The sequence below is a fragment of the Colossoma macropomum genome, unplaced genomic scaffold (assembly GCF_904425465.1).
Source record: "Colossoma macropomum unplaced genomic scaffold, Colossoma_macropomum, whole genome shotgun sequence".
NCBI lineage: Eukaryota > Metazoa > Chordata > Actinopteri > Characiformes > Serrasalmidae > Colossoma > Colossoma macropomum.
In genome coordinates, this window is record NW_023494790.1 from 10091325 (window position 1) to 10118835 (window position 27511).

At 39.4% G+C, this 27511-nt stretch overlaps 1 protein-coding gene across 1 annotated transcript in view; it reads right to left on the reverse strand.

Moving 5' to 3' along the window:
• Positions 1 to 420: 420 nt before the first annotated feature.
• The window catches only part of dock1 (dedicator of cytokinesis 1), a 293715-nt gene continuing 266624 nt past the window's right edge, over positions 421 to 27511 (reverse strand). The window contains 7 exon segments of the mRNA XM_036572082.1: positions 421 to 1086; positions 4192 to 4343; positions 6408 to 6573; positions 8447 to 8645; positions 13064 to 13209; positions 14675 to 14812; positions 27140 to 27223. Coding sequence (XP_036427975.1) covers positions 991 to 1086; positions 4192 to 4343; positions 6408 to 6573; positions 8447 to 8645; positions 13064 to 13209; positions 14675 to 14812; positions 27140 to 27223 — 981 coding nt within the window. The 3' untranslated portion in view covers positions 421 to 990.

The following is a 27511-nucleotide window of genomic DNA, read 5'->3' on the forward strand; positions in this document are numbered from 1 at the left end:
CAGCAGCCATGTTTGAAAATACATACACTGAGTTTATTTAAGTCAGTAGTGAATTTGGAACAGTCAATGTTATTGAAATCCAAGGTTACAGCATTACAAATTCTATACAATGATAGTACAGTGGGAGTTAGTTGTGTACACTCCAAAAACAAATAAACAAAAAAAGGTGGAAGAAAAGAAAAAATACCCATATGATCAATGGATGGCACTTCTACCGAAGTACACAGAAGTACTTTACAGTCCCTGTCAATGAAAATCGTAAAAGCCCTTTTTGGATAAAAATGCCAGTTAATTTGATGCAATGTTAATACAAAAAGATCATGATCAAATTCACTTCCAAAAGTAAAGAAAAAATAAAAATAAAATAAAAATCATATATACAAACCTCTGTACATATATGTGTATATATTGAGGAAAGCAAAATTGCATTTAAGAAGGTGGAAAAATATTAAAGGATTCTGATTATGTAACAACCCCTCAGCTTTGGAGAGTGGTATGAGTTGGTCATACATCTTGGTCATAAGGCTGAGAAGAAAGAAAAAAAAAGGCAAGACTCAATAAATCTAGACTCATCTCGACTCTGGTCGAAAAATTGGAATGACAATCTAGAACTGCAGGCTGACAAATTGGCTGGGCTATCTGCAGAAGTCCCGCATTCTGAAGCTGGGTGAGCCAAGTCTTGATTTGTTCATTGTAGCCACATGCTTCACAAGACCATTTCATTTTACAAGCCAGCAGAGGTGTGAAATAGATCATATATTGTACCTAGCACTGACACCTGGGATGAGGCTTTGACTAATAATGAGTGGGTGAGAGACAGAGTCCCTGGACAGGTCGGCTCCTTCAGCGTGACGATTATGAGAGAGGACGATGAACTCTTCATTCTGTCACACTGTCAGAGAGGGCGATTCAAAATCATCCAAGCCAAGTCTCTGGGGGGGACTACTGAGGTTTCCGCTGGAATTTATTCTGTCGTTTAAGCTGTGAGGCTCACTGGACAATCCCTGAGTCGATGGATGCCTGTTTCCGTGTGGTTTTCGGAGGAGGTGGAGGAGGGGTCTTACTTGGCAATGGCGGGGGCATGTGCTGGAGATGCAGAAAAGACCAAAATGAAAAACAGACAGAGCAAAAGAAAGAGAGACAAAGCGTTAAAATTCATGAGCGACACAGAGTGAGCACTTAATTTCTAATGCTGTAGTCACTATCTCAGTGGAGTTAAAGAACAGAGTTCTTCACCCCGGCACAGTGTGTTCTGAGAACCCTATTAAAAACATCTTTTTACTTGCTCTATCTCCTTTAAATAAAAATAATTGCCATCTTACTGTAGTAATCAGAACAGCAGGCTAAGTAAGCCCAGGAGAGAATTAGCAAGCAGCTAAAAGCAGGCCAGCACTTGAGAGTCCACATACAATGATGTGGCCCCTGTCCGTGATCTCATGGAAGCCAAAGTCTCTGGGTTAATTAAACACACTTTCCAAAGCTGAGGTTCAAGAACACACAGCAGTGGTTAAGACATATAGAGAGAAAGTATCAGTATGTTAAGCAACAGTCAATCTAGAGGCATCGTGCGCTTAAAGGGACAGCAAGCTAAAAGCTAAAGGTAGTTGGTTGTTAAGATATCTTACCTCAATTTGCTTGAGGTAACATATCTTAACAACTAAACTTCCTTTCTCTGGCTAACACATCGAATCATAATGAAACACTGTCTCTGATGCAAAGAGTACTAATGCTAGCTTGGTCGTACTTATTAGCCTGTGGCTACTAGTAGCTAGGCTAGCAGTCAGAACTGGATGACACCACAGGGATTCCCAGTACTTGTATGATGTATTTGAAAACAATGCAAAATAATGTATTCTGTAAAACCGATGAGGCTGTTGGATATAATGCTGCAGAATACTGCACAGCATAACAAATAACAATCTATAGTTTTTGGCTGGAACGTCCCTTTAGGTCCTCATTCATGACACATTTAGTTCGCTGCAGGTGTGTTTGTGGGTAGGGATTTAGGTTTTTCCCTTGTGACCACTTGAATGATGAGAGTAATTACTTTCTTTTCTTGCTTAACATCAATGTGAATGGCTTAAGTCCTGCATCAGATCATCTCATACTGGCTGACGCATAGTTATGTCACAGTATGTCCTATTAAAAGTTAAAATTCAAAACAACCTTTCTTTCCACTGTCATGAACTGATATTTGCTATCTTTTAACACAGGGGTGCCCAATCCTGGTCCTGGAGGTCTACCACCCTGGAGAGTTCAAATCCAGCTCACCTGGCTCTAATGTTCAGATGCCACTAAAGACCTTCAGTATTTGGTTTAGGTGTGTTAAATTAGAGTTGAAGCTAAACTCTGCAGGCTGTTAGATCTCAAGAGTCAGGACTGGGCACCCCTGCTTTAATATATTGTTCTGTACAGTAATGAGCTAGTAAGAGGCGTGTTCATGTCGGATACCAAAATGTCCTGTTAGCATATTTTCCTCATTACGCTTGCGTGTTGTCACTGTTACATTTCAAGAGTTAAGTCAAAAGGAAATTTACAGTCATTCCAGTCATTCACACATATAGAGTGGAACAAAAATAACATGCAGGGAGTTTGTGAGGGATACAAGACAGGGCCAGTGTTTACATCAATATAACATCCTTTGTGAATGCATGAGTGAGCATGAGGTTAAGGCATGATTTTACAGAGAGAGAACCATGCTGTCATGCTGACACTGTGACATCTGTTAGATGTAAATCACACAGTGCAGTATGGAGCACTCATAGTGTCTCTGCAGGAATCACCACACCTGCTGTACACAGCAGCACAGCCATCAAGAGAACACATCAAGGACTGCAGTTAAAGCTGTTACAAACATGCACAGATGTATTACAACAACCGTACTCACAAACATGTGGTACTTGCAAGAAATGGCAAATAAAAGACTACACAGAGAACATGTTAGATGTGCTGTAGGGCACTAGAAGGAGAAGATTATGCTGTTATCAGTGACATTAACAACCAGATCTGTTTGCCTGATCTGCTGTTCATTTATCCTAAGCCCCAGGATTAATTAGACCTCTTACAGAGAGATGTACGGGTCAAGAATGAGGAATAGACCAGACAATAATTATGTCCAGTAAAGGGAAAAAGATAGAAAGGGGTGGATCAGTTGAAAAGAGATATTAATAAATTACAAGAGAGTGGTGTGGTTTAATAAGGGAGGGAATTGGTAAGGAAAGACAGATGAATAGGCACAGAAACAGGATGGCAAATGGTAAGAGATGGAAAGAAAGGCTAAGTCCATGCAGGATGATATAGAGCCAAATTATAGAGCAATTCATATATTCATTCATCCTCTGCTACTGCCCCATATACATGACAAGCATAGCAATGAAGGCTGTGTTTATGAGAGAGTGTTCTCAGCCAATTAAGGATTTGACAAAGGTCAAATGCATACTTTGTGTGCCCGACTGATAGGTCCTGTCAAACCTGTCCATTGTCTTTTTCTGGAATTTTGGATGAAAAACGTCAAACTTTTTTGTGCTGGATTTGTAAATCCAACTGAATCTCCACTAGTGTTACTGGTGTCGTTTAGAGTTTAAAATCAAGCATAAAATTTCGCTCCAAACTTGAATACAGCCCAAGAACATTCTCCTGACCCACAGCAACAAATTCTCATTCCGACAGCAGCTAAACAAAAGCCTGTCCGGACCTGACTCAAATTTGCATCTGAAGTACAAATCAGATGTGCAAATTTTTAAATTTTAAAGTTTTAAAGCTAAAAGCTTCAGCTCCATTTTAACAAATTTATCAACCAATGCCTTCAAACATCTCAAAAAAAGGTCTGGATAAACTTCAAAAGGCCAACGCATTCATATTGGTCTCATGGACCATGATGTATCTTACAACCAACAACTTCAGCAAGCTGGGGGAGGCACTAATGCAGGTGGAAATGTAGGTGGAAACCCATCAAAGAAACAAGTTCAAACTGGAAGATGAACTCTGGACCAGATCCAAGCCTGGCTAATATTTAAGAAATTATGTCCAATCCTGACTGAACTGAAGTGAATAGCCAGGCCCACAAAAAGATATTTCAGTTTTTTTTATTTTCTTGAAGGACACCATGCAATGTATGAGCCTGTTTCATCTGAACTACTTCCAGTCAGGTGTTGATGTTCATGTTTTGTATAGGTGCTCATGTTTTTTTACCCTCTGATGAGGAGGAGGGGGAGGAGGTGTGGTTGGGCTGGCCAGTTCTTGGCTGTCCATCAGGTTTCCATAGTCACCCATGCTGCTTTTGATTGGTAGAGGAGGTGGAATCTCCCCCTTATCTCCATAGCCCATCCCATTCAACTCTAGATCTGCCAATAACACATGAAAAACAGTTTGATGACAAGCTCTAAACTCTCTGTAGAGACCAGTGGATACCCTCTGATCTGTCTGAGTCCTGCTGAAATCTTGCGGCAAAGATGATGACACACAAAGCAACCTCTAGATCCTCAGACAGTAAACTGTGCTTGCACTGAGGGTACCCAGCTACAGATCTTCATAGAAAGAGAATGGAGGAGAACATTCAGTCATTAGGGAATAACCATTTTGTTTTAAACTCCACAGTACTTCACCAGCTGGGAAACCTCAGCATGAAATGCATCTTAAACAGCAATGTGCTATACTTCTGAATGTGAAACAAGGTAAGAATTTCCTCTTCAGGTCAGATTTGTTTGATGCTAATTTTGATGCTGACTTTTTGAAAAACAAAGAAATTAGGAAAATGTCATGAAGGACATGGGGAAAACACAATAAACCAATCAAAATGTCTTCTTTGCTAGACTGGTTGTGCTATTAGAGTTTAAAGTGTTTAGCTCAGATCAGATGTCAGATCTTCTTAGATTGCTTAATCTCTTTAACGCTTGTCATTATTTCTGTTCTGATGTTTAAGTTATGGAAGGTTATTCAAACACTGCTCTGCCCATACATACAACTGTATGCAGAAAAAACAGTTACTTTATGATTTTTATTCACTTCGAAGGTGTAGGGTTGGGCAGTATTTCCTTTAATACCTTCAAACTGTCTCCAAATATTACCACAGTATTTAATATTACATGGTCACCAAATAGTGAACACAGTGCACAGTTTTCAAGGCAGAATTCAATAAATGTCAAATCATCTATCTAAACGTTACTGCGTTAAATGTTAAACAGTGCTGCTAACTAGGAAAGAGGAGTTGGTTAGCTTAGCTAGCATGATAGCAGCTCTGCTCACCACAGAACATGATTTTGGCTAACTAAAGCTAATTGGCTAACTTGGTTGGTATGGCAACAACCAAGATGGCTGATCAGCTGTGTCCCAGCAACTGGAACTTTTTTGTAAACGTAACAAGGATTAGAATCTAAAAAAGCAGCTAAAACGGGGCTGAAACTGAGCTACAAACATCCAAGTTATCTGTGGAAGAACTCAAAGCTTCAGCTGCTGAATGAAGCGATAAAGCTTTCAAAATGGAATGTATCCCAGTGTCACCATTTGCTGCTTTTGTGAGGAGTAAAAGAGATCTTATTTCCACTTAAAGACATTCAGCCCTGTTTGTTTTGTACTTCGTCTCGTGCGGATCTGCATCTCCAAAAGCAGAGTTGTATGCAAAAGCACTCGAAGCTTTAGCTCCTGAATGAGGCAGAGACACGGTCCATTCTCCTTTGACTTGTCCAAAGTGAAAAGTGCCAGGCACAATGCCCGTTTTGCGAGAAGCAAGGCATATCTTTTTGACAGGGTGTTCTGGTCATTTTTTTTAGCAATGTGAGCAACACACTTAAATTTCAAAAAACGTTTCGTGTCCGGTGTGTAGAGTATTAATATGAAACAATGTGTCTGATCACATTTTTGCGTAATTTATTTGCACCGCATTCTGTGTGTTAAAGCCTGAAACTGAACATGTACTATGCTGCGTGAAACTAAGCAATCTCTATCATGCTTACAATGCTTGTTTCCTGAGGTTTTTCCTGGTTCTGATTTTTTCCTTCTTTTTAACAGCACCACCATCATACAAGTGTGCACAGATGTGAGATAGAAATCTGACATCATTTTGAAATACCGTCAACTTTTTAAATACCGGCATCATTTTTAAATACCACAGTATAGCTAATTATCGTTACACTGCCCAACTCTACTTTGGTGATTGTGTTGGTGATAGTTTACTGTAAACTGTGTTTACGTCTTTTCACTTCAAAAATGTAAGAGAGAGATGTGTCGGCAGAGAGTAACCTCAAACTGGGAGTACAGTGGTGTCATGGTGGAAAACATCTTACTAAAGTAAACTGTTACACAGATACATGACCAGTGAATTAGGGGACAATGGTGGAACATGCTTACAACAAGCCAAATGCATTTGTGGGGGAACACTGGTGTACACAGATGAGCGAATTGTTACGTACTGGAGGAAGAGAGCATACTAAAGGAGAGCTTGACCCTGGGGGTGATGGGTGGAGGGGCAGATGAAGCAGTTTGAGGAACAGTAGGGCCTGGGGACACAGAGAGCCTTTTCTCCCCTGCCAGGTTTATGACCTGACTCTTTGGTCTCTGGGGCCTCAGTGGACTGATCTGTAAACACAAACAGGAAAAGAAAAAGAACAGAGTCATAGTAAGGCATTACATGAACTAAAGGCCTCATTCTCCAATATCTTCCAAAGTTTGTTCTTAAATCTGTTCTTGAGAAAGGTCCTAAGAAAACGTTTACGTCAGATTCATGACGTGCTCTCAAACCACAGAACTGTTCACACCTTTGTGCTCTTGACTGGGTGTAGATTCTGTTCTTACCTAAGAACAAATTCCAAATAAGAAAACATTGGTGAATGTCAAATCTTCATGAAAACTGCCTTCATGAATGTCTTCTTAAGAGCGGTTGGTGAATGAGGCCTTATGATTAGGAAAAGTGATGAAAGTACTAGTCTCAATGAACACAGTACATCAGACTTCCGTTATGGGATCTGGGCCTGTGTTGATGAAGCTTCTCAGAGTAGCAGTGCTGATTTTGGACCAGATTCCTCTCTTATTTACAGTGACCTCGCTCACAAGAACAGATCTTATATCAGCACTCCTACTCTCAGACGCTTCATAGAAACAGCTCTGGCATAATTTTACTGTGGACCAGCTGACCAGCATTTTTATTGATTGTACTGACAAAGAAAAAACACAGTACATTCTGTCTTGTTATGACTTTGATTATTCAAGTCACTCTATATGACTGACTTGTAGGGCTGTCATCATTACTAAATTAAACCTGATTAAAAAAATGATGCAAATTTAGCTTTCCGGTGAACCAGCAATGATTAGTTTGCAATTTGCATGATGATAAAATATATTTTAAATTCTCCTGCTGGACTCTGGTAAAGTACTTGGCATGCTTAACACTGTTTTTGCTCAAGCTCATTTTTATTTTTTCAAAATAGTCAGAAGATAATTCAATAAATAATACAATATAATCAATAGTGACTTTCTTCAGACTTTTAGATTCAGATAAAATAAATGCATAGCAGCACTTTAGCCTGTTGTCCTAGAGATAGGGTAGCCCAGAAATCGAAAGCTGAATAATACAACTACTGATCTACTGACAGAAGATTGAAGACTGAGTAAAGGCCTGCACTGCAAGTGATCTTTAAAAAGATTTGAGGAGTTACACATGTAATAATAAGCTACAGCAGATCCAATAAACAATAATGGTCAATAAAGAGGCTTACTGTATGCTTCCTGTGGGAAATGAAAGTTGACATGGGAAACACTGCTCACAGCTGTTATAAGCTATTACTGCTATTATGCAGCACATACACCATGGGGTGGGAAAACAAGCTGAGTTTTCATTGACTGAAGTGGAATAACAACGGGGGAGGTCACACCCGAACGGTATGAAAAGGGACAGAAATATATTTCTAAATTACATGAGAGTTCAAGAGTTTTGTGACGATTGAGTACAAGAAAGAAAAACGAACTGAAAAACGTTGGATGCTGATGTACTAACCGCACAAGCTGAATGTGGTAAAGAAAAGGACATTTATGGGCTATGCAATGATAAGGAATTCACTGCCGAAATGAACAGTGCAAGAATAAATCCTTTAGCAAGCAGAAAAGTCATTTTGATATTTAGAGAGAGGCAATTTTCAAGACGCTCTCTAAAAAGCCAGGACCATGTCACTGTGTATTCCTCTTTATTGGTATTTTCTTCAGAGGACACATTGTTCAGCAAGGTTACCAGATGCTTTTAACGGATTATTATGCAGTTATAATGGGCTTTCCTCTGTGTATATTTTGCACTCACCATTTTATACCACGGTGGCCGCATCAAGTTGTGTAAATAGATGCATTAGCAAACAGCCTCATTTTTTAATTTTAAATTCATAGCCTGAAAATGAAAATTAAAAGGTCGATGTGTAGGAACAAATGAGGCTGGAGGGGCACGTCTGCATGTGTGTTTTCTCACCGTCTCTGACAGAATAACTGCCTCAGTGGGCTGCATGGGTATGTCAGTGGTTTTCAGCTCCTTGTCGAAAATCTCTTGGTGCTTGCTGTTCCTTTTCTCTTTCTTCTTCTCCTTCTTGTCTTTCTCGGGCTCATCCCGGTCCAGCTTGTCCTGAGACTTGAAGTGCTGCTTTTTGGGCAAGAGTGGCTCCAGGGCAAAGCTAACGGAGGAAAGAGGAAGAGGAGGACAAGAGAGTGAAGAAAAGAAAAAAGACGCAGTAAAAAGGGAGCAAGACAGAACAAAAATGTGGGCAGCATAGGGCAAAAGAGAGAAAATGAAAAGACAGGAGATAAAACATGAGGGGAAAAAAGCGAGGAAGAGGAGGACATGAAAGAAGAAGGAAGGAAAGTAGAAGAGGAAAGAAGAGTCAAGCGAGGAGGAAATGTGTGGGAGGGAAGGAGAAAAAAGTGATGAAAGAGAGAGCGAAGAGTTGAGTGTGCATGTCAGAGCAATCTTTAATATCACACTGACACATATATATAATGAACAGCAAACGGAAATGTGCCTCTGACATTTGGTCTGAGCCCTAGAGGAATGATAGAAATAGAAACACAGAATATTCAGGCATGAAGTGTCACGGAAATCTAATATTTGTATATCTCTGATTATAAAATGGTTAATTATTAGAGACCAATTGTACTAATAATAAGATAATGTAAAACTTTTCTGTATTGCCATCTAATTTATATTTCATGGCAATTTACACTGAAGATCCTGACTTCACCAGGCTTGCATGGGGTGTGCATTTAATTTTGCCTGAAATGAGTAGTGATTGGTTGCATGCACCACATACGTAAGAAGGCAGATGAAATTTTGTTCCCACCTCGTACGTTCCCAACACCCCTGTCCTGATCCTTATGCGCTCCATCCCACCTCACTTTGCAACTTATTATTCAGACAAATTATCTCATATTTTCCAACTACAAAGCCAATTAAATGACTCGCCTTTGAACAAACATAGGTTTTGTTGATTCTGATATATGTGTTCATCTGATAGTGACGTTTATTACAAGACAAATCGAAACCTAACGTTTTTAAAGACGTTGGCGTTTGAAAAGGGTAGACCGGTTTCCGGTTTCTCATAAGGTATGAGAATGAGACTGCTCTGTCAAAGAAAAAAACAATGGGTTGAGCATATGGAATGAATTGACCTTAGCTCAAAAAACAAACCCGGTCCTTTCATTATTGTTCCCACAGGAATACCATAATGTTTATCCCCATTCCCACTGTCACCGTGTGAAAAAATTTAATTCCTTTCCCATACCCGCAGTAATTCTGAATTCAGAAATCCGCAGTATCACCGCTGTCCTCATTCTCGTGCAGCTCTCTGTTCTAGAATCCAAAAGGCTACCCTTTCCACAGGTTAATATCTGCAAGTAATATGTAATAAAAATACCCCACAAGAAAATGAACCTACTGTATGAATGTGCTCCTGGAAACTCAAGCTAATGACTATCTGCTTTAAGCAGGCCTTGTCTGTGCTCGCGTCAGCTTTCAAAGCAAAGTGAAATATTCGTTGAGCCTTTGTATTAACTGTAGACTGTCGCTCTCTACTCTGAAATGAATGTACTGATATCTCTGTGTTATTATTCCTATAGAGCATGGCACAGACTCAGTACAATAAAAGAAAACATGTAACATTAAACATAAACATAATACATCATTTCTGAAGCAATCTTTTTATGTCCAAAGTACCCATTTTAAAGTTATCAAATCTCCATCAAATTTTGGAGCTCCAGATAAATAAGTGACTGACGGATCATCTGACCTTACAGAGGACCACAATTCTCTGTGTGTCTGCCTCCACCTTACAAAGACTTGCTGGACAAAAGCAAGTCTAAATCTGAGACACCCAACGCTGCCTCTCATAATTGGTATTTCTCTGCACTGACTCCGGTTTGAGCGAAGCAGACTGCTTCAACCAGACGGATTAACTGATCAAATGAAAGAGCATGTGGTGCGATGCCCTTTGCAATTAAATACCAGTGGAGGGCATCGCTGATGGGATCACACTCTCCAACCGCGTGCTAATTAATCCTTCAGGCTGGCATCACGGTGCCCGCTACGCAGGACTGGCATCAACCTCTCAATATGTCAGACGCACACACACCCTAATCAGGCACGCACACATTCCCTAATCATGCACCCATAGAAACATGAACGCAAAGACGCGCAGACGTACTGACTCTCTCGCACAATCAAAACCAGCCTGATTAGGTCAATAGATTTCCCACTTCTGATTGACCCCTTTTAAAAGACATCTTTGTTCATACACAGCATTCATTCACTTATTAATTCATAATTAGGCCTAGCGATACATTTTTATTTCAGCAGCCTGATGACATCATCTTTTCAGAGAAACAGCGAGTAGACAGAACTTAGAATGCCTTAAAAGCTGCAAGTTACAATGTGGTAATCAGTCAAATCAACTTGACTTTTTTGAGCGTCACTATGATACCAGGCGGTTTGAGGCACGCATGTATAATTCTGTATGTAGTAACGATTAAGGCATGAAGCATGCATGATGCTAAGTGCTAAATAGTGGTTATTAAGCTTTCTTCACTTGTTAACTACTATCTTATTTCCAAAAATGTTGGGACACTGTGCAAAATGTAAATAAAAACAAAATGCAATGATGAGCGAATCATTTAAACCCTATATTTAATTGAAAATACTACTAAGACAACATATCAACTGTTGAAACTAAGAAATTGTATTGTTTTTTGAAAAATATATGCCCATCCTGAATCTGATGCCAGCAACACGTTTCAAAAAAGTTGGGATGGGTCAACAAAAGGCTGGTAAAGTTGTATAATGCTTAAAAACAAACAAACAAAAAACACCTACTGGTTAATTGGCAACAGGTCAGTAACATAATTGGGAATAAAAGGAGCGCCCCAGAGAGGCTGAGTTACTCAGAAGTAAAGATAATGAAGGGCTCACCACTCTGTGAAAATAGTAGTGAAAACAGTGCAAGAATTCAAGAACAATGTTTCTCAACATAAAATAGCAAAGAACTTTCATAATCTACGGTACATGATATCATTAATGTATTCTGGAGAGATCACTGTAGACAAGAGACAAGTCCGAAAACCAATACTGGCCGGGATCTTTGGGCTCTCAGGTGGCACTGCATTAAAAACAGACAAGAATCTGTGGTGGAAATCACTGCATGGGCTCAGGAACACTTCTGAAAAACACTGTCTGTGAACAGTTTGTTGCTGCATCCACAAGTGCAGGTTTGTGCAAAACTTTACCATGCAAAGAAGAAATCATATTTAAACAGGATCCAAAAAAAACACAGCTTTTTCTGGGCCTGAGCTTACTGAAAATGGACTGAGGTGAAGTGGAAAGTGTCCTGTGGTCCGATGAATCAAAATCAGAATTTTTTTTGAAAATTATGGAAACTGCATCCTCCAGGCTAAAGACCACCCAGCTTGTTATCAGTGCACAGTTTAAAAGCCAGCATCTGTGATGATATAGAGGTGCATTAATACACATAGCATAGGAAGTGGAGGCACCATTAATGCTGAATGATATATACAGGTTTTGGCCACATACGCTGCCATCCAGATGACGTCTTTTTCAGGGAAGGCCCTGCTTATTTCAGCAAGACAATGTCAAACCACATTCTGCATGTATTACAACAGAATGGCTCCGTAGTAAAAGAGTCCGGGTGCTAAACTGGTCTGCCTGCACATTTCATAATGCTTACAAAGTGCTGATAAAAAAAAGTGATGATGCAACACAGTGGTAAACATGCCCTGTCTCAACTTTTTATGTAACATGTAGCTGGCATCAGATTCAAAATGGGCATTTATTAAAAAAAATATATATAAATTAATAATAATATTTCTTAATTTTAACATTTGATTTGTTGTCTTTGTAGTATTTTCAATTAGATATAGGGTTTACATGATATGCACGTCATTGCATTCTGTTTTTATTTACATTTCACACAGCGTCCCAACTTTTTTGGAAATGAGTTTGTATATTAACTTCTATAATGGGTGTAATACTGTATATTTTGCAATAAATGTAGTTATATTTGTATGTAGAGTACTAAATGTATGTACAGAGTAGGGATGGGCAATGTGACATTATTAGGTGTGTAACAATGCATTGTGACATCAAGATGCAAAAATATGACAATGTACAAAATATATGTGTGTTCTTTTTGGCCACATTTTAAAAAAATATATATATCTTCATAAAATTATCTCACTATATTGACAGATAATAACAAGCATGTCTCTTGTAACAAGTGCAATTATCTGTCAATGCAGTGAGATTTATTTATTCAAGTGAAATTAACATGTAAAAAAAAAAAATGTACAATATTCTTACAGCAATCTCAAAATGAGAGCTATTAGATATTTATTATATTAAAGATGATATCACTTGCCAAGACATAATTTTTTTGTAGTGTATTGCCCACCCCGTATGATAATCAAAACTAAATATTCTTCACTTGGCTAATATGTCCACCTGAGTTGACACTGGTGTGAAATGAGTGTACCTGTCTGATCTTGATCTGAGCAGTAAGACGTGAGTGTGAGTGCTTGTGTGAGTATGTACCCATCAGATCCTGGTCTTGAGGGCGATGTGTCTGATGATATGGATGTGACGGAGGCGACAGACAGTGGTCTCTGAGAGGAAGGCATGGTGAAGGAGCGCACCATCGACCGTGGCCGAGAACCGCGACGCTCATCCGCCATCGGAGGCTGAAAAATGTACAAATAGGGCTTTAATTTTATACTCTATACACACTTTATACTTATCAAAAGTTTGATGTACTAATACTGTTCTCAAAAAACATAGTTTAAGCTTCATAAGCAATTTCAGAATATAACCACATACTGAAGATGAATAAAGTGAAGAGCACAGTGCACATTAATCTAGCTGGTTCTCTTCTTTAACCGCCCCAGGATAAAGAGAAAAGATGGGTAAGCAGAGGGCAAAAAACAAAGATGAAGTGAGAAAAGTAAAGGGAAAGGTAAAAGAACAGAAGGACAAAATGACTAAAGCCTGCTGTTAAAGAAACATGCCCTGTGAGAGAGAGAGAGTCTGTATGTGCTGATCCTTGCTGCATGTCCTCTATTGGGTCTCAGACTCTACAGGATTTCTCACTAACTTTCTTAAAGGTGAGTGAGGCCGATTCACGCATCGCTGCCTACAACCAGCAAGACACAGGCACTGTTTCCATCTCTCTCTCACACACACACACACACACACACACACACACACACACACACACACACCCCCCTTAATCTCTATTACTTATCCACACAGACACACATGCAGCAGCGTCCTTGAAGTGGCCCTTTAGTGTACATCTGTCACATTGTGGCTCTGCATGAGCCATCGCAACGCCGACCAATGGCTGACCAACATCACTCTGGGCTTCAGGAGCTGATGATCAATACCTGCTAGCAGCTATCACTGCTACCCTCTCTCCATTCCTCACTCTTACTAATTCTCTTTCACCCTCTCCTACTCTCTCCTTCTGTTTTTCAGGTTATTAATGGAGTCCCATTGCAGGACTCAGCAGGCATGTCTATGCTGGAGGAGAGTTAGGGGACAAAACGCAGTGGGGTAATGTGGAGAGTGATGGAACGGGCTCAGTATTGTCCTACAGTGAAGGGTTAGAGGAACTGGAGGGGAGTTGGGGGTCTATGGAGTGTGGTCTGGAGAAAACTGCAAGGATAGAGGGCATTAATCAGGAATTTAAATGTCCACCAAAAAAAATAAATAAATAAATCAAAAAAAAAGAAATCAAGTAGTTTTCATGTGATTTTTAGCTTCTGGTGCAATAAACGGTCTAGAAGGCACAGAGGAGAAATTCAAAATGGAATATTTATTACGGAAAATAATAACTGCCAAAAAAAGAAAAATAATTTCCTGTGACATCAGCAATGCATGACTAAGAGTGTAGTCACAGCTCTCTGAAGCCTTTATTTATTATCAGAGGATTTATAATCTTTATTTTTAGAAGACTAACAATTGTGCAGAGCTCAACACAAGTCAAAGATTGACATAAAGACCACAACTCTAAAGCTACTGCTGAGCATTATAGTTTAGCGTCTGCTAATTGTCTATGTTGGCACAATACTTAAACCCAATCTGCTACACATTAGGGTTCAGGAGAAATTCCATTTAAATTCAATTCAATTTCTGTTCAGTTCTTACCAGTGTTCTCACACCATACTGTTTCTCCACTTTCTCTTTCAGCTGTCTGAAGCATGCTTCCAGACGCTCATGGAATGGCCGTAATGCCTCCGTTACTTTCTCACCGTGGATGCGAACACCTTCGGCCAGGTATGGGATCTAAAACAGACAGAACACAAAGACACCATCATAAATCAAAGAAATATTGAGACATTCGTAATACTTTGTGATCATTTTAACCCCCTTGGAGTCGAGCATCTTTCCTGTGATCCATTCTGAAAATCTGGCAATAGTTCCTAAAATCATTTGCTGCCAGAGGAGTTACAGCACATGCACTTTGACCAAGTGAAACATATCAGTGTGTAGAATGGGTGCTTTCTGTGCGCTACCATGTTTTCCATCACTATAAAAAAGAGCTTCAAAGTGCAACTGGGATAGGTTAGTGCTTATTACTGATTTCTTTAATCGGAGTACTAATCAAACATGCCTGACAAGTGACCTACATTCCTATTTATGCATTTGCAAGTTCAAACATTTTACGAATTTTCTGTGTTGTGAGATTGTCCTTTACATATCAAATAAACACAACAACAGGGCTGTTGAGGAGATTATTTCACTGCGAGCTGTGGGGGGTACGCAATGTTATCTTCCTGGTTCTGATGATGTAAGATGATCACAATGTAAAAGAGACAGGATGACATTTCTAAACTGTCCTTAGAGAGAGCGTGAAGGTTCTGTTATTGTCCATCAGCCATCCTCACATACACTCTGTGTGATGCTGAATCTCTTAAATCTGCTGAATATCAGCTCGTAGGAGTGCTGATCTAGGAGCACTGTTTTGCCTCTCAAAGGGAAACAGTGAATCTGATATTCAACTTTCAACAGATTTTGTGTGTGAGACTGTCTGTCTAGGGGGGTCCTAGATCCGAGATCCACGTTCTTTTCTTGAGACTCTTGACACATGCTGGGAGGGAAAAAATATAAAGCATATATTCATAAAGGAAGAGCGGATTGTAGCTGAAAAGAATGAATAGAAGCCCCAAAAAAGGGTTGCCCCTGGAGACCAATCCTCCTACAGAGTTTAGCTGCAGCCTAGCCTCAATGAATCCCAAATGTTATGGTTTATGCAATGACGCCTGGATTCAGTATGGCTGGTAGGATGCCTTTTCCAGTTTCACAGTGGTTTCTGAGGTGTGCCCAGGGTCCTCATATCAAATCTCTTGGCACAGGACAAAATGCAAGCTTTTCACTTTTGAACTATGTCTGTACACTTTCATTTTATTGACTGTGTTAGGGCCACCTTCACAGTAATTAGGGTTATAGCTAGGTCAGTAGGTGTTACTAGCTATCTTGCTTTGTTTAGCTGCTACACTGTTAGAAATAAAGTTTATTTGCAGGTACATTTTTCATTCATCAAGGTACAAACAATGTAAATGTTCCCTCAAAGGTTCAACAGTGGTTTTAAGGTCCAATTGTGCACCTTAAATAAGTTTTTTCCAGGTGAAAAGTACATATTAGTACCTTTTCATAATCTAATGTTTTAAAACAGAACAATAAAATCAAAAGCCTGCAAACGAGACGGGGTGTGGAGTCAGTACAACTTAGAAAATATAATTTCAATGGATTATGGTCCAATTATGTTCCCTGAACAAAGGTACTGAGATGTACTCTTGAGGGTCCCACCCCAGTGACAATTTAATACCTTTATTTCTGAGTGTGTATGTTTCTAATCTTACCTTGGTCTCCTATTTTAGATAAGAATATCCTCTCTTTTGCACTCTGATGCACTGTTAGATTTTGACACAAAACCTGGGACAGTGTACCCAGTTGACGCTGTCAACGACTAGGACATTGTATCACTCAAAACTGAATTTTTTTAATGCAAAAATATTATAGATAAAAACACAAGTGTGATACAAAAGAGACAAAAAAGCTCTCTTACGTGTATAAAAAGAAAAACTCCTATAAATGGACATGGAACAGCTTTGCCACTCTGCTGACTCAAAACCAAAGCTCCATTGCTGACAACCTGAAACTTCAATCCAAACCCCGGAAGCACCTAGGCTCTCTCAGTCTCACTAAGCACTCAAGTTAAAAACTTAGCCTGGCTATATTCCCCTCCATTCCCTTCCTCTCCTAGTGCTACAGCGGCAGGCAGCACATCACAGAAAAGAGTGAGAGTCTTTCTTAGTGAAATACTGCAGTGCTGTAAGAGTTCTCTTCTCTGAGAATAAAAAAAGCCATGTAGCAGAATCTGAGACATAAAACAGGCAGAGGGGCTATCAAACATGGGGCGAGAGTTTATTTGCAAGACAAAGCGAAGGGCAAACTGTATTACTATGGATTTAGCACAGGGCTTTATCCACAGGCATCAATCAAACAGAGCAGGTTGCATTTTCTGCTGAGTTTAAAAGAGCCGCTTTCTCACCTAAACAGTCTCTACAGTTTCACAAACAACAGTATTTATAAGAAATATAGTCCCACACTGCACTGAATAGTATTGACTACAAACACATTCAGCCACAGAGCTGTGCGATGCTGACCGTGCACATAAACACAAAAACACATACTTTTATAAAACTGTGAAAAAGTCAGAGGCCACCCTTAATTTATTCCATTTCCTCTCAAAAAGGCTATTAAGTATAAGTTTTTTCAATTTTTTCATATTCATGAGGAGATTAGATGTAAGATACAAGATACTTGCCTAAGGAAGGGGGGGGTCAAAGGAAAATAAGTGAAAAAACTAAACAGGAGTCATCAAAACTGTATATATATATATATATATATATATATACATATCGCGATAAATGTCAAATCATGATTTCTTTCACGTTTGAAGGCTGATTTTGCTCCTGGGTGGTTAACTGTGGTTTTAAACTATCACTTACGGTCCGATCATGACAAACACTCGGCAAACAGTGGAACATTTCACTAATCTGTCATGGAAGAGTGGGAGAGAGTTTCTGAGCTGTTTTTATCAGCTTGAAAAGCACAGCTGCAATTTTTGTAATAGTCATAATTTAAGAAAGAAAACGAAAAAGATTATTTTTAGCTGTCTGGTGACGAGCGCTCAGCTAATGCTAAACAAGTGGCCAACAACAGCGCTAAACTCTTTCTCAACAACGTCAACTCGGTTCGGGAGGTCACTGCTGTCACTCCTACCACATCCATGTCAGAGCAGATCACAGTATTCCGACACCAGCTAGCGATGACTGGGTTTCTCTATGCTATCGCAGTAGTTTAAGGGGAGAACCGCAGTATATCTGACGCTCGCTGTGTAAAAGCATTATCTGCAGTGTGAATCTCTCACACCAGACAAACAGAGTCCTCCTTTTAGGTATGTTTAAACTGAAAGCAGTGATTTTGTGTCTTGTTTGATTACAGTATCATCAATTCTCCGTGTTGTGCCGGAGCGCTGCTTCAAGTTAGCCAGCAGCTAAAAACAGCTAGCCTGGAGAGATAGCGCTCTCCCGCTCTCCAATGCCTCACAGCTTCATCAGTTTACTTTCGAACATGAACCCACTTCTTTCTTTCACTTTCGTTGCTCGAGAATGCACTAATACTAACATATGACGGTTTGGCGCTGTAGACGTGATTTAACACCGCTAAAGTTGTTAGGATGCACGGAAAGAGGTGAGTTCACTCTAGGACAGTACAGTTACGTCACTGACCTCGTCACTCACACTCGGTCACAGGAGAACAGATCGCCGGTCGCTCCGCTTAAACAGGGACTGTATAACTCCGCGTTTCAGCCGTTGCTAAAGTATGTTTGGCGACCCTTTTTTTACTCGTGGCCCCCTCCCTCTCTAATCAGGTCGACAAACTCGGAAGTGCGCCCTCTCCTGGCGACAGCAGAGTAGTGTCGCTTTCCTTGCAGTAGAAAACGCCACCAGGGCTTTCGCTAAAACGTGGAAGTGTGAGAGGGGTGTATAATATCGAACATTTATCGAACCCGTCTTATCGCTCTATCGAGGAAAAGTTATATCGTTATCGTTTTATCGCCCAGCCCTAATATATATATATATATATATATATATATATATATATATGTATATATATATATATATATATATATATATATATATATATATATATATTAGGGCTGGGCGAAAATATAAATATATAGATATATAAAGATAAAGGGACTCCTGACAACTATGCAAGACCTTGTAAAGCATCAAAACTGTCACCATCAGATAAATAGTATCTGAAGCTTTCATCTTTGAGAGAGAGAGGATAAAATCAAGCTCTACTCTTACTTCAGATCTGAAAATATCCACAGGTGTTTCTGTCCTTCCTTCCACTGTGAGAAGACAACTCAACACTGTGGGTCTGAAAGGATGTGTGTCAAGAAGCCCACTGAGTTAAGGAAATAGACACAGAAGAACGTCTGCAAGTCAAATGAAGATGCACCAACCAAAGTTTTTGGGATGAGCTGGAGAGGCATTTATTATCCACAACAAATAATCAAGCATCAGTACCTGACGTCACTAATGCTTTTCCTCACAGCAAAATCTAAATAGTGTAAAGCCTTTCTAGAAGCAGCAAATCAGGGGAGTGGGGCAGACTTCCTGTTAACTACCCTGATTTCTAGAGAGATGTTAGATGAGCAGGTGTCTATGAACCTGTGGACATGTACATGCCTCATATGACAGCTGAGATGCACACATACAGTAACATTATGTCTCTAATGCACACACATGCACGTGCACATAAGCACTCCAGCGCTCTGCAAACTTCAAAGCAGGAGGAGTGATGTAGTGATGCTCTCCCTGAGACAGGAGCTGTGGAGTCCCGTGCTGCAGGCTATGAGGTAGAAACACCAACAGACGTGGTGTTAAACTCATCATGTATCACTGACAACTGACGCAATGCACAGCAATCAACTCCCTCGTCACGTCTGAACCGAGCGATCGTCACTCGTTTCAGACATAACCACATGTGACCCAGAAGCCAACATCAAATGCACAAGCAGAGGCTGCATCTTCCTACTTCAAGCGCTAATCAATTCTCAAACAAGTGGTCAAGTGGTGAGGCTGCTTTATGATACCATGTTTTGCTTCAAGTGCAAATAAACAGTCAAACCTGAAAAGTTCTTCAGATTAACCTCAAAGGCAAAGGCTAAAATGCCTCAGTGACCCATTCATGCTCTGCCAACAAATGTATTCTTTTATAAAAACTGTTGGGAGGCTTGATAAGCTTTACAGAACATTATGAAAAATTCTATTCAATCTAATAAAAAGTACCAGACAAATTTTGTCAGAATATGTAAAATTAAGGGTGTGGTTTTAATTTCAAATGATATGTATATTGTATGCACTGTTGAGAAGTTGTCATCATAATTTTGATGTGCTATTGTTAGGAAGATCAGTCCACTTTTAAATTGCTTTAACGACATAGACCAGTTCTGTAGTGTAACTTCTTTGTAAAATTTTGAACTGGAAACTCAATATTATGCAAAGCAAAAGAATGCATTTGTGGGTGGAGCATGGACAGGTCAAACAGTATTTCAGACTGTGAAAATATACAAGAGTAATCAAATCAACTAAAGTGAAGTGATAAAGAAAGTCAACTGTTGAACGTGTTCCCTCTTACTGTTGCACTATGCAGTGAGAGTGAGAGAGAGAGAGAGAGAGAGAGAGAGAGAGAGAGAGAGAGAGAGAGAGAGAGAGAGAGAGAGTCAGTACTACAGAGAGAGAGAGCGAGAGAGCGAGAGAGCGAGAGACGGGGTGGATAGGGAGAGAGAGACAGCAAGAGAAAAAAAGAGAGAGAAAGAAAGACAAGGGGGGTGAAGGAAAGAGAGAGAAAAAGGGAGAGCATCTCCAGGGAAACCTGAGTCTTTATATAGCAATCAGAGTGACGGATGTGTGGAACTCTGGAGAGGTGGCATGGCAACAAGAGTTTCACAGGGTGACTGACTGCACAGCCTGCGGGTGTTGTGTAACACACACACACACACACACACACTCGGACACATGAATACTCAGAATCTTCATCACAACCAATTTTGTGCAAATACAAAACTGAAGCTAAAATTAATAAATTCATAAAGTTTTTTTTTAGGGCACAGGATTTTCTAACACTATCAGCTCTGCGAATTCTATGCACATTGAGTACATGTAGATTAGCCTGAGGAAATCCCAGCTTTAACCACTTCACTGAGAGTCAGAGCGAGTGTTCATTACAGCCTGTGTGCTCCTCCAGCTAATGCAGCTATAGAGAGTGGCCATGTCCAATAGTCTTAAAGATATGAGGTATTAGTCCAACACACAAATACATGCAAAAATTAATGAGCTAAAGCTTGCTGAAATGTGCACATACATATTCAGGCAAGCATGCACAGCCCAAAAAAAGGAGACAGCAGCAAACCCTTAGGATTAAAATAATTCATTCTAAGGGGTCATTTTAATTGGCTTATCCATGCTTAAAATCATACGGCATTAAGGAGGACTAAACAAAACTACACATAAAAAAGTCAGAATGTGCCACATGCTAACATTAGCACTACAAAGAGAAAAACAACATATCCCAACAGTGCAAACTGCTACAGATATAAAATGTATTTAATTTGAAATGAATAACAAATTCAAAGTTTTTATGCTCTTTAATTTCTCAACAGACGTTCTGTAAAGCTAATCCAACCTTGTAATTGTTGTTATTAAAAAAAAAGTCATTAGGAGTGGAGCATGAACAGGTCAAATGTTACACAGGTATAGGTAGAATTTACTTGACTTCACTGTCAGCTACACAGCCATTTCATCTTTAATCTGTAGGATTCAGGGCAGCGATTCTGAATTACTCTATATGTCCGAAAGACATCACTGCCAATAGAATGGGAAGCTGTCCAGCACTGGGTTCCGGAGCTACTGATATCTTTGGGATGAGTTAGCGTGGTGTTTGTAATCTAGAACTAATCATCCAACATCAGTACATGACCTCACTAATGCTCTGATGGCTGACTGCATTCAAGTCCTCACTGATATTTTTCAACATCTACTGTAAAGCCTCCCCAGAAAAGAAGAGGTTGTTGCTGTAGTAAAAAAGGAACAAACTCCACATTAATACCATTGATTTCGGAAGAAACATCTATAAACTTTTGAACACACAGTATAAATCTGCTGGGTTTCACAACCAGTCCATACTGTTCTTTCATTTTAGTAGTGATTATTAGAATATGATTGAATGGTAGTTGTAATATGGAAATTCTCCCTTGTTCTCTTCAAAAACTTAAAAGGAGGGTTTAGTTAGAAGTTAGTGGGATAGTGTGAAACAAGTGAGGTAATGCTGCAAAGGCAGGAAAGCACAGATAATGCAGCATGAAAAACGTTCAATGACACCAGTGGTAAAACATATATTTAGACAAAGCATTTACACAAGCGTCCACGATCACAAAGCACATCAGTAGAGGAATGAAGATTCTGGATCAGATTTGGTTTATACTCCATAATCAGCACTTCTATTTCAAAATATTTCGTGAAGAAAGGGCCAGACTGCTAAAATACCACCGTCAACCATCTCCACATTCACACAGAATAGATTAGCAATTATGTCTTTGAATACAATTCCTAGCCTGAGTTTGTATTTAATTGCTATGCTAACAATGAAACACGTTTCATATAAAAATGCATAATTAAAACAGTGAATTATTAATGATCACAATTGTATCAATTATCTCAAACCTCAGAATGTAGTCATGATCCAATTTATTGGGCTGTTGTGTTCTACTACACATCCACACATATTCTGTTTAAACTTGTCTGGTCTGTTTTGCTTTGTTGCAAAAGCAGCTGCAGACTGGCTGCAGTAGTGTTGTGTACACTTTGGTGTGTGCACTTTCTCCTCTGCTCATTCCTGACTTCTGAAGCAATTTGAGAACGAGACAGCAGAGAAAAGAGAAACAGGATTCCTGAAAGCATGACAGCTGTTGTCAGCTCCAGAAGATCTTCAGACAAACACAGGAGAACAAATCCAAAAGAAGACTTTTAATAACATCAATCTAACACCATACTAGCACAACACAATGATCATCATCCTGGTTATCAAATGATCTGTGCCACATTAAAGCTATGAACTAGCTGACTTGACTTGTCATCAGTAAACTGGGAGAAAAGCAACGTTGGGCATTAGAAACAATGATCAAAACCTTGCTGCATCAAAACACCATCAGTTCTGCAGGGGTGAAAGACAGTGCTACGGGGAAAAGACTGACAGGTATCACCTCCCTGTAGAGTCATGATGCGCATCAAGCCACAGATTCTTCTTTTCTCTTTTCTTCCTTTCTGTCTCCATCATACTCACACTGTCAATAAAAAAGTGCTAAATTATATTAAACGTTTTCTTACAGTCTCTTTACTACTGATACACTTTCATTACGCACCTCTATTGTGACTGTATAGAAGAATCATCAAACACTCTAAATGGCCACTTATGCAGTTTCTTCAGTCACCTGCATCTCTGTTAGAGCTGTTATAGACTGCTTGCTACTTCACAAAATGGCCTCTGCATGTCATTTTCTTTCTCTCCACGTCTATAAAGACAGCGAGTCCTTCAGACCCTATTACGCAGTGCGGTGGGTCACGGGCTGAGGGTAAGTGTATACGACGTGTGCCCTGAACCAGCAAACTACCTGCACAAGGGGAGAGCTCACAGTATTGATAATCACTCATCACACACACATAAGCTGGAGCCATACTGCACGAAGGGCAGAACGTTCACTCATTAACACTATTATGAGAAAAAACTTAAATATAACAGTGTACTGATTATGAATGATTACGAATGACGAATCTAGTACGTTCATTTCTGCCGATGGCCTAGAAGGAAAAAAGTGCTATTTCTGTCTTGTTGGGTGACATTTGTTAATTAGAATGAGGCAACTTTACTAGTCTGATGCTATTGTATCTGACATTAACTGGAAGCTAGCTTTTGTTGTTTCTTTGGACCCACTTAATGTTAATGTTAATGTTCACATGAATGTGACACTTTTAATGTTATTGTTTATAATAGCAAACTTGCTAAGATGTTCTCTCTGAAATGTGACTCTGTGAATTTCTATTTTTAAACTGTTCTTTCCACTTCAATAACTTGCTGATTAACAAGACTGGTTGTTTACAGTTGACTTATTGCTATTTACTTTAAGTTATTAATAAAAAAAAAAAACTAAACTTCAGCTGTATTGTTAGATTAATGTTTGGATGGTGGTACTGCAGTCATTTCTTGGCCTTTTAAATTTTTTGTGATATAATCAAGAACATGCACAGCAATGTTTAAAAAAGAAAAGCAGCTACAATGGTGATAATTTCTGCTAGCATTTCTACGGGATTGGCAAAGCCATGTTCGTGCCAAGCCAGCAGTGGTGTACATTTACTTTTCCACACAGGTTTTAATGTTATGGCAGTTGTAGTTGATTTAGACCTCCCACACATACATATTTTCTAAGCTGCTTATTCTTCTGGGTCACGGGAGGAGCTGGAGCCTATCCCAGCAGTCACTGGGCGGAAGACAGGAAACAGACAGACAGGGCAGACACACAGACATACACATTCACACACGCACTCACACCTAGGGACAATTTAGTGTGTCCAATTGGCCTGACTGCATGTCTTTGGACTGTGGGAGGAACCGGTGAGAACACGCAAACTCCACACAGAAAGAACCCAGGCCCCTCTTGCTGTAAGGTGACAGCGCTACTCACTGCGCCACTGTGTTGCCCTTGATTTAGACTTCAAATGTGGAAAATCATGAAACAAACCAAAACCCATAATGTACTGGACTACACCAGAGTTTAAGACAGTCTGTTTTGTTCGTATATATCGCTACTTAAAATGAGCTACTTTCATCGTTGACCAGATGTGAGTTATCCAACTGGAATATCATCAACCTTTATCTTCATGAAACAGCCAACCAAATCCCAGGTAACATGTCACATGATCATGATGAACAATATTGTTTCAAACGACTGCTTTCATTGGAAGCACTTACACTTTCAAGAGAATAAAATATAACAAAATATGGGTTATTAGATACTTGTAAAGGAGATTGTCCTGACTGACTTTATGCAAAGTTGACAGATTTTCATTTTGTTAGCTGACAAAGTTCGTTAAAACTAACATTTCTGTAACCACCTGGCGTAATAACCACCTAACGCTAGCAGCTGTTAAAATGGCTGCTTGTGCCACCATTTACTCTTCTTTAGCCTGTTGTTACTGTGATCTACATAGCAAGATTATACATATTCTCTGCTGATGCTCCCTAATTTCATATGGAGCACAGATTTTTTTTGGATCCAAATGCTTAAAAAAAAATATTACAGAAGAGCAAATCGAAATGCACCTTTGGGACAGGATGAGTGAGTAAACAACAACAACTGTAATGGATACTCAAAAACATTCATTTTCAAAGGCTTAACATACACACAACAGAATTAAGTCACATATAAATCGAAGAATCACATACTACTGATTTATATATATATATATATATACATATATATATATATATATATATATACACACACACACACACACACACACACACACACACACACACACATATATATATATATATAATGGGGGTGGGAATCTCTAGGCACCTCACGATTCGATTACGATTCAGAGGGCTGCGATGCGACTATAAAACGATTATCGATGCATCTTTTTTTTCTATACATGATTTCTATTTTCTTACTGTGTGAGGACTTGGTAGTTTTAAAACAAAGTATTTGTAATGATCCGTAATGAATTTACTTCCAATATCTTTTATTAATAAAACAAATGGAAGTGATGTGGCAAGTGAACTAGAAGGCTCTCATTAACTGCTCTTGTTTGGAGCACGAGAAGCTGCTGCCACTCATCTGTGATAAAATGCGCTGTTACGGTGAAATAAGATCCAGTGGTGATGGATGACCATGCAGCACATTATATAGTCTTTAGTGATTTCATAACTTCGGTTTTGGTCTCGTGACAGAGGGGGGGGAGCGCGAAAGACTGCAAGTCACATAGCAACAAGGTTTCTCCGAGCGAGTAGTGAACGAAAAAGGAAAAGAGAAAGACAGGCGTCTTCTTAACATTTGGGTTGTGACTCCTGACCTGACCTGACTTTAATGCAGAGGGAGCCGGTCGGACTTCTCACTCATCCAGTAGTGTTTTTGTTGTGTGCCGCCACAGAGTGTCCGGGCGCTGCACTTACCCACTTCCAAGTTCCCCCCTTTGCGTTCCGTCAACATTACATTATAAATTAAATATTTAGAATATCGATTTTTGACATTTATGAATCGATTCAGAATCGTTCACGTCTGCATCGCGATGCATCTAAGAATCGTTTTTTTCCCGCACCCCTAATATATGATGAGAAGACATTTGAGTGTAAACACAGTTACACAATATGCACTAGCAAGTACACACACAAACAAACAAACATATCAGAATAGAGGTAGGACGAAATTATGTGCCATCTAATAAAAATACTGGCAGCACAGCAGCTGCTGTGTGCTCTGTTTCTTTATTACTGACCAGACTGATCAAACATAGAGATAACGCACTAACCAGCCTTGCTACTTAAACCAGGAAAAAGGTAGGTTAAGTAGGTTATTTTTACCTATAGGAGTATTCAGAAATTATGTATTTCTACACATTTGCACTGAGACATATGCTGGTTCCTATGAACATTTGGGAGCACATATGCTGGTGCACCTTCTGGGGAGTTTTTTTTAGGATGTCTCATGTGATCTCATCTTGTGTTCACAACTTTATTAGTGAGGATTTTATGATCCTGCTGCCAACTGCCTTTCAGACTCCTGTAACCGAACGGAACAGTACAGAGCTGAATATTCATTACATTTTTTTTATTATACTTTCACCTATCTTTACCTTCTGTCTGTCCTGTATAGATAAAGTGCTCCAAAGATCTGAGAAAGAACATTATCTTCAGCAAACAGGAATGTATGGAATGTCACCTTGTAGTGAAAATTCAGAAGCTACTGCTGTCTCTAGTAGCAGCAAGGAAGCCAAGATCACTCTCACACTGGACAGTTTTTAATTATCTCTGTAAACTGTTTTTTTAGCCAGTTCATGTATGGTGCTCGAGTATAGAGCTTGACTTGACCCAAACCTGGCTGACATCCTTACAGGTGGATTCTCAGCCTTTTAAGGCCTAATCTGCTAAGTGGCCATAGTACAAACATTGCAAAAATATACAGAAAAACTAAAGGATTGGTTAAATATTTTCACTTGAGATAATCTGAAAGGTGCAGAAGTGCAGAAAAAAAGAATTTATGCATAAAGTGCCAGTGGAACAATTTATCTTATAAAGAGAAATATCAGAATGATTGCTTATGTCATTTTACGAAGCCTACCTAGCTGTTTGACAGCTGAAGCAGGATTTGTCAAGAGGTGCTCCGCTTGATTTTCACCTGTCAGGTGTTCAAAATCATACCTGGTTGTATGACAGTCTAGGAGGTATACTCGGGAGGAGGTTTGCAGAACCTACCTGCCAGGCGATAAGGTCTTTCAGCTTGTCAATCTTTTCCTGGTCCTCAGGATGCTCCTGGATGTACTTGTCTGTGAAGAACGCCTAAGGTGACATGAGAGAGAAGACAGTTTTTAATTTAGTTTCATACATGAATTAAAAATAACACATCCAGGGCACATGCGTACAATAAAAACATCCCTTGATGTCTTAAACCTTGGAAAAACTGGATTTTAAATTTGATCAACTGTGGAGCACTAAAATGTGTTAACAGAAAATCGATACCCTGATTCACTCTTTTAAGGATCACTAGGGTAGATGGACACTGACGTCTTTATATATTTAAATAGGTTTTATTTACTTAGATGAAGTGAGAAAAATCGGATGAGTAAA